Source organism: Suncus etruscus, chromosome 6 (genome assembly GCF_024139225.1).
Source record: "Suncus etruscus isolate mSunEtr1 chromosome 6, mSunEtr1.pri.cur, whole genome shotgun sequence".
Classification (NCBI taxonomy): domain Eukaryota; kingdom Metazoa; phylum Chordata; class Mammalia; order Eulipotyphla; family Soricidae; genus Suncus; species Suncus etruscus.
Window position 1 is genome coordinate 136,427,736 of NC_064853.1, and position 11,496 is coordinate 136,439,231.

Sequence of the window (11,496 nt, forward strand, 5' to 3'; positions counted from 1 at the left end):
CTGCCTCTCACTGCTTTGTTCTCATCTCTTTAGTTCTAACTGTCATACCATGAAGTGTCACTGTTTCTTATAATTGTCATCAGCTTTTCTCTGGGCACTTGTCTCGATTTCTAAGATATGTTTCCTTACTTCCTATCATTCTATCCCACACTCTTAGTGCTGCATTGAACAGAGCTCTACTTGGCCCCTCCATTTTCCCAATTCAGCCATGTCACTTTCCTTGCTCTCATGACTTTGGTGGATGATTCTCAGTCCCAGTGCAATTTGCATGAGATATTTTTAGTTGTCACAGCAGTGAAGTCTTTTACTGCATCCTGTGGGTCACTTGTGTAATGACAGAGGTCTGCCTTTACAGCAGAGACTTACCTGACTCCAAACATCACTGGTCCTGAGATAGTGAACTGCTTTCCTAGAACAATGTCACTGTCCCACCTCCTTGGAATAAGAATGATTACCGGTAGAATAACTTTCTAACCTTAAAATTATGGAATGTGTTGTTTATATTAACGTATTTGTTTTGGTGTGTACTGATGGTACTCAGGGGTGTGTCCTGGCTCTTTGCTGTAGAGGGCCCCCTATTGGTATGGAATAACAGTATATGGGGTCCAGGATTTAAACTGTATTTGGCTGTGTGCAAAGTTTACTTCCTGTGTTATCTTTCCATCTCTGAAATTACATTTTTTTTTGGTTTTTCGGGCACACCCGTTTGATGCTCAGGGGTTACTCCTGGATAAGCGCTCAGAAATTGCCCCTGGCTTGGGGGGACCATATGGGATGCCTGGGGATCGAACCACGGTCCTTCCTTGACTAGCGCTTGCAAGACAGACACCTTATCTCTAGCGCCACCTCGCAGGCCCTGAAATTACATTTTAACAAGCTGTAGGGTGATTGCAGGTACAGTGGCACCATTTTAAGAAATGGAATATTTAGTACTTTTTTGAGGAGGGTGGCCCTTTGGCATGGTTAAGGCTTATTTCTAGGATTCTTGATGAGATCATGCAGTGCTAGGGATAGAACCAAGATCTGCATTATGCAAGGCAAGTGCCTTTACCCCTGTACTATCTCTTGGCCTGTTTAGTGCTTTATAATATAAACACCTTTTTTGCTTGTTTGTGCTGTTTTGTTTGGGGGCCACACCCAGTGATACGCAAGGGTTGCTTTCTGGCTGTGGCTCAGGAATTACTCCTGGCAGTGCTCAGGAGACCATATGGAATGACTTGTATCCATCGTGGGTCAGCTGTGTGCAAATCAAATGTCCTACTCGCTGTACCATCGCTCTGACCCCCCTAAGCACCTTTTCTGGAAGTATCATTTAATGGTTCAAGTCTAATCCAGCTATAATTGGACTGGACTTCCATATAGGGAATTCTTTCAAAAAAGCATTTCTTAAGATGTTTTATGATTTTATTCTTATAATGAAATCTACCCATAACAATGTTACCTTTTATGAGTCTCGGCTTCATATAAAGCTTTATGTATCAGTACTGCATCTTTTCTTCTCTTTCTTCCACATTTTGACTCCTTTTGAATTTATAAAAGGCCTTTAAATATACATTTTTCCCAACAACGAAAAATATTTTAGTCGCTTTAAATAATAGAAAGCAATTTTTTAAATTTTGTGGTCACAGAAAACCCTACCAGAATATCTCCTTGGTGCCCTAATTAACTGAGAATAAAATGAAAGAAATAATACTATTATGTTGAAGGTGGTACTGCCTCAGATGCACATTATGGATGTAAAACTCCACAGGGCTTTATTCCTCCCTAGGCCTTCTGATTTTCAGCGAGCGAGTCTTTTCTCTATGACTGTTAGGCTTCAGCTATCTTGAAAAAACCTATCATTTTCTCACTAGGAAGAAAAGGTTTTCTGTGACAACAGTTACAGTGATAATAGAGGCATAGTATTTTGTTCTATTGGGGATGTGAACACAGGAATGTCAGCTTTAGATTTCTCATTCTAAATGGTTAAAGATAGAGGTATAATTTCTACGAAGTAGTCCTCTGAGAAGAGATGGTTGGGTCCATACTAGTCACAGGAAGAGAATACATTGGACAATAGTACATGCCAATGTGAGGATGCCCCTATTTGGGCCCAGAATCCTTTACAGCACCCACCGAATGTGATGAGAAAGATGGGGTGATGCCAGTGGGCCTCTGGGCTGTCTCTCATCATTTCAGTTTTCTCCTAACTGCTGTTGAACATGGAGACAGGTTAGCTTGGGACTCTTACACTCAAGGAAGTAGATCACTGCCTCTTTTGTGGTCACCCATTAGAAGCAGATGGAGCAGGTAAGAGGTGCCGGGAGCCATCTTCACTGAGACTCTACACTGCCAAATGTATATGTATCCTTAAGAATCTAAGTCTTTCATTAAATGATGCCCTGATCAGATCTGGCAATATGCTGCTTCCATCTCAGTGTTTCAGCACATTCATCTCTTGGTGTCTTTATACTGCCATTGCCTTTACCTTTACCTGGCCAGTCTTCCCTTATCTGGTCTCAGCAGGGTCGTTTCAGAGTATGAAGACTATTGGAGTTAGTTCTGCTGATAATAGTGGTTAGGGGAACCTTGTTTGCACTAGAAAATCCCTTTTCTCTATTTATAGGAGAAGTCCTGATATACAAGCGAAGGAAGAGTTATGGAAGCATATACAGTGAGTAATTTCTCCCCGCTGTTCTGAAATTCATGTTATTTTATGGCATTTCCAAGGATCAACACTGATTAGAAAGAAGGTAGACTTTGACTGCCATTGGCAAGCCATCTTTATTTTGGAGCAGGCACTTATAGTGCCACACTCTCGGCCACACACCCACAGGCAGTCGGAATCTTGCTCTAGAGAAGGGAAACATCTTTTGCAGGAAATTGGGGATACTGAAAGACCCATTTTGTTCTAACATAGAAACCCAGGAAGAAGGTAGAAGCATCACCAAAAGGGTTTCGTTCTGTTTTTTTTTTTTCCTTGAATGCATTTTTAGTTCATAATCCTTTTCTTGGGCTACATTTTTGTTGGTTTTACTAACAGTGTCTTCTGCTGAGATTCACTTGGCAATTGTGAAAGATAATAGAATTTATGCTAGCAATTTATTGTCACTTTCTTATTTCTTCCCTTATAGAAAGGAACTTGTGGACCCTTCTGGACTGTCAGAAGAGCAATTAAAAGAAATCCCATACACTAAAGTAGAGTATGTCTTCAAAAGTCTTTTCCTACAGTTATATTAGTACTCATAAGTAAATATCCATTGTATTCATTCCATTATCATTATATTCTCCTATTTGTTTTTGTTTGTTTGTTATTTGTTTTTGGGTGGCACCAGCAGCACTCAGGAGTTACTCCTGGCTCTGCACTCAGAAATTGCCCCTGCAAGGCTCAGGGAACCATTCGGGATGCTGGGAACCAAACCACCATCGGTCCTGGTCAGCCACATGGAAGGCAAACGCCCTATTGCTGTGCTATCTCTCCAGCCCCTTCTACTATTTGTGATAGGTACAAATTGACTTTTGAAGTTTAATGACACTTAAAATATAAACAAGTAATTGTAAGACCAGAATGATAGTACAGCAGGGACAGCACTTGCCTTGAATATGGCCAACTCAGGTTCAATCCCTGGCACCCCAATGGTTCCTTTAGCTTACCAGTAGTAATTCCTGATTATAAAACCAGCCCCAAGCACAACTGGCTGTGGCCCCAGTGTAAGAATAATAATTGTAGGGGTCGGAGAGATAGCACAGCAGCAATTGCCTTGCAAGCAGCCGACGCAGGACCTAAGGTGGTTGGTTTGAATCGCGGTGTCCCATATGGTCCCCTGTGCCTGCCAGGAGCTATTTTTGAGCAGACAGCCAGGAGTAACCCTGAGCACCGCCGGGTGCGGCCCAGAAACCAAAAAAAAAAAAAAAAAAAAAAAAAAAAAAAGAATAATAATTTAGTTATTGGTTGGTAATAACATTTCTTTTTTATTATTCATTTTAACATCAAGAGAACTATATTGGCCACAGAATCTAACGTTATGTTGTCCTGTTATGTTGGTCATGGAACATGTTGGGACATGTTCCATGAAAATATAACTTGTCACCACTTAGGATTTGTGTAGAATAAAATGACCTATTATCTTCTGCCTGCTGTAGATGGTTAAGAGAAAAAAACGAGCCTGCTTCAGTGCCCTTATTCCCTTCTATATTCATGCTTCCATGCTATCTGGCTCTATGAATTAACTGTCCTATTAACACATTGTTACTTATTTGAGGGAAGCTTCATTCATAGTAGTGCTTAACGCTTTCTCTTGGTTCTGTACTCATGACTTGCTCCCTGTGGTGTTCAGGGGATCAAACCCAGGGATTTCAGGGCCTAGAGTGATAATCATAACGGGTAGGGCATTTGCCTGGCTCGTGGCTGACCCGAGACTAACCCGGGTTCAATCCCCAGCACCCCATACGGCCCCCCAAGCCTGCCAAGAGAAATTTCTGAGCACAGAGCCAGGAGTAACCCCTTAGTGTTGCTGGGTGTGGCCCCCAAACAAAAACAAAAAACAATCTCGGGTTTCAAACACAGGCCATTTCACACAAACTATGTACTCTGTATATACTGGGCTATCTCTCCAGCCTTATGTCGAGGAAATGTGGAAAATTCTTTTCTTCAGAGGAATAAGCCCCAAACTACACACTTGCAAGACAAGTGCTCTACCACTTGTTCCCATCCATAGTTATATGAAAGCTTGCATTCTTCCTGACAGGACCAACTGTTTCTAATATGAATGCCATTTCATTTCCACTGAAGTTTTTTTTTTTTTTTTGGTTTTTTGGGTTTTTTTTTTTTTTTTTTTTTTTGGTTTTTGGGCCACACCGGCAATGCTCAGGGGTTACTCCTGGCTGTCTGCTCAGAAATAGCTCCTGGCAGGCACAGGGGACCACATGGGACACTGGGATTCGAACCAACCACCTTAGGTCCTGGATCGGCTGCTTGAAGTTTTTTCTTCTTACACACAACTGGGAAGAATTCAGTGCTATTTTATTAAGATGTGCAGGAGATAGGAGCAGAAGATAGTTGCCTAGTTTGGTGCCTTCGCACCACATGCTTCCTGTGGAGGCTCCAGCACCTCTGGTGTGGTCCCAAACAGCATCGCATTATTGTACTGAAAAGCCTGTTTGCTTGGTTGAGAATCACTGGTGGAGACCCAAGTACTGTTTCAGAGACAACCCCCATATATACCATATATATATATATATATATAAAAGATATGATGGTTAAAAGTAAAAGTAAAGTCATTTACTTTAGTTTACTTTCTAAACTTCTGGGTGAATCAAACTCTCAGCTACTGCTCCTTGTGGTCTCAGTATGAGGGAGAACTTGGGCAACTTGTCCTAGAGTGACGGTGACCATGGTGTCTTGGTGCTTGTTCAGGACTCAAGGGGACCCCATCCGCATCAGGCACTCCCACTCACCTCGGAGTCACCGCCAGTACCGCAGGTCTCAGTGTTCCGATGGAGAGCGGTCAGTTCTCTCAGAGGTCAAGTAAGTGTCTGCATGCTGGTCACTCATGCTACCCAGTGCAGTGTTGGAAATGTTCTGTCTGTGGCTACCCAGGTCGAAAGATACACATTTAATGTGCAAAGCTCCATGCAGGACCAGAGATACGGTGCAGGCCTAGAACACTTGCCCTGCATCCTGAGCTCTGTTGGAATCCTGTTGGCATCGCCAGAGGTCGCTTCTGAGCACAGATCCAAGAGCAGACTTTGAGGACCTGGGGGTGTCACTCAGCAGCCCCCATACACTCTCTCCGTCCTGTGAAGGACTTCATGAACTCATGGATAGCAGAGATTGAGGACTATATGTGGAGAAGTACAATACTTCCAAGCTATGCAGAGGGGTTCCAAAGTGGAAAAACAAAGGCATGTTACTTCATTGTGAATAATGTAACCAGAGTTGAGGGAAATCAGAAGTTCTTTTCAGATAGGAAAGTTATTCTTACCATCACTGCAGCAGATATGAATATAGCATACTATGTGCTATCCTGAGGAAAGTGACCACTTTCCAATTTACAAGTATGGTTATTAAATGGTTATTTTAATAAACTATGTATCCACTTGCAAAGTATTAGTCATCAAATTCTTGTACTTGGATTACTGGGTGAAAATGTTGACTATTGGGGCCTGCGTGGTGGCGCTAGAGGTAAGGTGTCTGCCTTGCCAGTGCTAGCTTAGGACGGATGGCGGTTCGATCCCCCGGCGTCCCATCTGGTCCCCCAAGCCAGGAGCGACTTCTGAGCGCATAGCCAGCAGTAACCCCTGAGCGTCACCGGGTGTGGGCCAAAAACCAAAAAGAAAATAAAAGAAAATGTTGACTATTAAGACTAGTTGAGAAAGCTTTTCTCTATCCTTAAATCAAAAGCCACTTGTGTTATATGTCAAAGAAAGAAGAAAACATGGAAGCCAAACCTACATTTTATTCTTGAATCTTCCATATCCTCCATTTACTACCTGTGAGATTGAGGCTAAGTATCTAACCTGCCCAATATCAAAGACATTCATGCAATGCCTCTGTCCTGAAGGCACTACCTAGAAAACGAAGACATACTTTCTGAGCTGTGTCCCTCTTTCAGCATGAGGTATGAATCTAACTGCTGTCCCAATAATTCATTCTAACTTCACTTTTTGCAGTGCAAAGACTGATCTTGTCCCTCCTCTTCCTGTGACTCGTTCCTCAGACACACAGGGATCTGGGGGCTCCACGATCCGTCAGGTTAGTAACAGTTTTTGTTGTTGTTGTTTTTGGGCTACCCCAATTATGTTCAGAGCTTGCTTTTGGATCTGCACTCAGTAATTATTTCAGATGGTGCTCTGGGAATGATGTGTGCTGCTGGAGATGAATCTGAATCAACTGTGTGCAAGACAAGTGCTCTACCTTCTGCTCCAGGCCCAGTAATCATAAAGCTTTAAGAAGGTGATATACTGATCATAAATATGAGACACCTTTCTGGACACTTCGTTATGAAAAGAGCTGTGGATCCTTAACAATTCTGAGATTCTGATTTTTATTTTTTTTTTTAATTTGGTGGGAAGTACACACAGCATTTCCTAGGGCTTTCGTCTGGCTCAGCACTCAGGTATCATTCCTGGCAAGCTCGGGGAACCATATGGGGAAAAACCTGGGTCAGCTACATGCAAGGCAAACATCCTCCCTGCAATACATCACTTAGGCCTTGAGTCCTGTGTTTTGTAATAACCTGTATGAAACGTGCAAGAGGAAGTAAGTAGTGTAATGCACCACAAGACAAGGCACATAGCAATCTTAGAGGAAAATTAAGATTGAGGAGAGGTGCAGAGTCTAAAAGTATATGAAACTTAAGGCAAAATTAAAGATAACAGAAATTGTAAAATTGAGCCAGAATAAAGGGTTCTGATTTAATTAAAAAAATGGAAACAAAAACTGCTTTTAAGAATTTTTGTTTAGTAAAGGGAGAGATAGAGAGAAGTCAGTGAGGTAGGGTGGAGTGTAGGAGGGAAACCAGGGACATTGGTGTTAGGAAGTGTCCATTGGTGAAGGGTGATGTACATTGTAAGTCTGAAAATCAAGAACAACTTTTTAATCAGTGTTTAGATAAAAGGAAAAACAAAACAATGTTTTTGTCTTTGGATCATACCTGGCTGTGCTCAGGGCTTATTTCTCCTGGCTCCGTGCTCAGGGACCATTCCTAGTTGGTCTAGGGCAGTGGTCGGCAATCTTTTTTTTCAACTGAGCCAAATCTTGCCAAAACCACAATTGAAATTTATTTTGAGAGCCACACAGGGCGCGCACTGACAGAGGCTAGGAGCAGAGTCCTGACTCCTGGAGCTGCCGCCTGGCGCACAGAAGAGCCAAATTAAAATGTAAAGAGCCATACGTGGCTCTCGAGCCGCAGGTTGCCTACCACTGGTCTAGGGGACCATAAGTGATGCTGGAGATTAAACCTGGGTAAATGCCCTACCAGACCCTACTCTCTAAAGTTTTAGGCATTTATAAGACATCTTTTGAGCCAGAACAAGCAGAATATGGTACTCATAGTGAGCAAAAACTTGATGGCAGGAAAATTGCCTCCGAGAGAATCACTGAATTAGTTGTTCTGGAAATGTTTTCAAAATGTGATTAAAGGGACATTGAAGGATATAGCAAAGGCTCTTGCTGTCTTATCAAGGTCAGCCAACTGAATTAGGTAGACATATCAGTGGAACAATATAACAAAATTTGCATAAGGTTCTTTGACACCATCTTTCCTGGTATACTTTTGAAAAGAAAATGTATATCGGGGACCGAGCAATAGTACAGTGGATAGGATGCAGTCAACCTGGGTTTGATCTCTGGCACCCTGAGCATCACTAGGGCTTGCCTAGTGCAGTCAGGACCAGAAGCCCTGAGCACTGCTGGGTTGCTTAAGATTGCTTAAGCTTGATTTGTATTTCTTAAGCAACTACTTTAAAAACAAAGTGGAAGTTTGTAAAGACTGATATGTATTAGTCTTGTTGGTTGTGCTTTGGTTCTGGGTCAGATTTATTAGAAAAGTTGGCACTCTCACAGTTCGAGTTCACAGAAACTATAACCAGATTCTAGGCGTCTATCATATGCTGCCTTTCCTTTGACCTCATTTGGTTTTATCAATGGGACAAATAATATCAGACACTAGGTTAATGTCTGTCTGTAGACACAGATTCTGATGGGGATTTGTGTGGAAGTTTATTGGGTTTCTTAGTTAACTTGTTAGGTAGAGGCCGTAAAAGTACCAGAAGCTTGGGAATTGAGATGACCTGTCAAATTCACATCACATGGAGATGAGCCTTCTTAGGCATTGTTGATGGTTAGAACACCACTGGAAAGGACTTAGGCAAGGTAGTTCTGTGGCCAGGGGATTCCTGGAGAGAATTCTTAGAACCTCAGTGGGATGAATCATGTAGCGTGCTTGGTGGACCAACTGGAAGTTGGCACAACTTGCACTCCAGCCTTACTTAATTTGTTCCCAATATCATCTGGTTCCCCCAAATACCTCCAGGAATTTAACTAGCTCTTAACTAGAGCACGCTGCTCTAGTTACAAACCCCTAAAAATGAAGATTAGCCAATTTACTTACGGTTTCTGGTCAAAGGAGGGAAGGTTTAAGCCTTAAACTCACAAGGTGGTTCTGTAACTCACCTCCAGGACCTTTCTGTTCATCTCCCTATCCAGACTTGCATAAACTTGAGCCCTGCCTCTACAGCTATCTAAAAACCTTCCATTACACATGTCTCATGGCACACTCACAATTTTGGAAGTAGGGGGGCATACCCGGAGGTACTCAGGGCTAATTACTCCTGGCAGGCTTGAGGCACCATATGGGATGCCGGGATCCGAACTGTCATCCATCTTGAATCAGCTGCGTGCAAGGCAAACATCCTACCTGTGCTATCTCTCCGGCCCCACACTTACAATTTTCAAATGATTCTCACTAGTGTTGCTCTGAACTTAAGGGAGAACATAGAGCAGATGAAAGGCTTTTAAAGGATTATTTTTAGGCAAAACAAATTTTATTTTATTATAAATATGATTAGGGTGTGGAAACTGGATAGTATAGCTAATAGTGCATTTGCTTGCATAGGTCCAACGCTGGTTCAATCCTGGCACATCCCATTTGGTCCTAGATAATCATAATCATTTCTTGAGTGCAGAAATACTAGTATAGGGGTTAAGGTACATGCACTGTGGAGACTCCACACCGGCTCAGTTCCCAGCATATGCCCTCTTCCCAGTCCTTCCAGCATTACCTCATGTGCACACATGTGCGGTGGCCGCCAAAGGGCATTGAGCAGCACCATACCCTCAGCCCCAAGCTATGAACCTATAAACCTCCTGGATTGGTTCCTCAAAGACCCTGGAGCTCCCTCCACCCCCCATATATAAAGAAAACCAAGAACTTAAATTTCCCTTGTCTGGAAGGCGATAACAGGAAGCAGTAAACTTTGGAGCCTTTCATTGGCTGGAGACACCCATCTTATCTAGTGGCTCCATAGCCACTAAAAAGAATATCAAGACATCTGTTTATTCATTAGCCTCTGTTCCTCTGAAGAACAGAGCCTGATTTCGAAATATGAATGTGAAATGACAAATTAGCTTGATTTTATCCACATTGCATGTCAGATAACCTGTATGACTTATTTTTAAAATATTAAGAGCTTTTAAATGGGCCCTTATTAAAACTGACTTGTCTCTGTCTTCCTACAAATCGAGAAAAAAAGCAGATGGTACTAGGGGCAAAGCAGTTTCATGAGCAATGAGTGGAAATAAAAATGATCATAAAGAAATCATTTTAAAAAAATGATCAGACCTAAATACTTAACCTGAAGTCAACGACAGTAGAATCAAGAGACCCAAAGTACAATAAGCTATGCGTGAAGGGGACCTGTTCCAGTAACAGTGCAGGGGTGTAAGGGTGGAGACAGGGGAAGCATGCTGTGAACAGTTAGAGGGAGGTCAACACTGGTGGTGTGAATTACCTTAATCCACTGTCACTACGTACCTTAAATATAACTGTGAAAGACCTGTAATTCACATTGGTCTCAAAAAATAAACTGACTTGTCTTATGTAAGGAATCTTCTGACATTTTCCCAATTTTTTTCTAGAGAAGAAATGGATCTAAAGATAGCCTCACTGAAGAAAAATCTCAGACATCTACAAGCAATCTATCAGGAAAGCACACGGTGAAAACAGTAAAAACAATCCAAGCTTCACGACTCAAGACTTGATACCAGTGGTTTGAGGTGGAAGAAAGGACCTGCCACCTTGATTTGAAACTGTGAATTTAATTACTCAAGAATCTTGGGCCTGTGCAAAAGAAAGTCATACATGATTTCTTAAAGGCTTGCCTACAAGTTATTTCTGCTTGAATGGCCTTCCTATTTGGTAACTGGATAGGGTAACTTGTAAAACTCATTCACTTGATGCCAGCCTTTCCTTCTTGGAAACCTCAACGCCAGATACTTCTGATAAAAGTTCTGGAATCCTAAAATGCAGCAAAATAGCTGTGCAATAGCATACCAAGTGTGATTTAGGCTCTCCAGGCTCTTGTTGGGTCTTAACCTGTGCAAGATGCATCCTGGAGCACCACTTGCATACTGCAGTATTTTTACTCTTTTGTAATACTGTGTTTTATGGCATCAGGTTCTACCAGTTGTCACACATGGAAGAGCCTTGTTTGTAAATGTTGCTTTGTATTTGTGTCCTTGTTTCATGTTTTCAGGAAAAACCTGTCGATTTCAATTGGTCTCAAACTCATAAAATCATTTAAAAAGCCTTCCATCTCAAATGACATCATCTATAATCCTGGCTCCATCTTTTAGTTTCCAAGTCTCTGCTTCCCTGCACCCCTATCACTCACTCAGTAATATAACAGACCTAAATACTGGTCACCAAATATTTGCCATGCATCGTTGCTGCCATTCGGCCCATTTCCTCATGGCCAAAATGGTTCCCCCATCTATGCCATGGCTTTCCAAATGGT

At 42.1% G+C, this 11,496-nt stretch overlaps 1 protein-coding gene across 1 annotated transcript in view; it reads left to right on the plus strand.

Annotated features, from left to right (window-relative positions):
• The window catches only part of EPB41L4A (erythrocyte membrane protein band 4.1 like 4A), a 294,094-nt gene extending 282,806 nt beyond the window's left edge, over positions 1-11,288 (plus strand). Inside the window, exons 19-23 of the mRNA XM_049776051.1 lie at positions 2,606-2,653; positions 3,114-3,182; positions 5,396-5,506; positions 6,652-6,733; positions 10,619-11,288. Of these exons, the coding sequence (XP_049632008.1) occupies positions 2,606-2,653; positions 3,114-3,182; positions 5,396-5,506; positions 6,652-6,733; positions 10,619-10,741 (433 nt within the window). The 3' untranslated portion in view covers positions 10,742-11,288. The remainder of the gene's footprint in view (positions 1-2,605; positions 2,654-3,113; positions 3,183-5,395; positions 5,507-6,651; positions 6,734-10,618) is intronic.
• Positions 11,289-11,496: the final 208 nt, after the last annotated feature.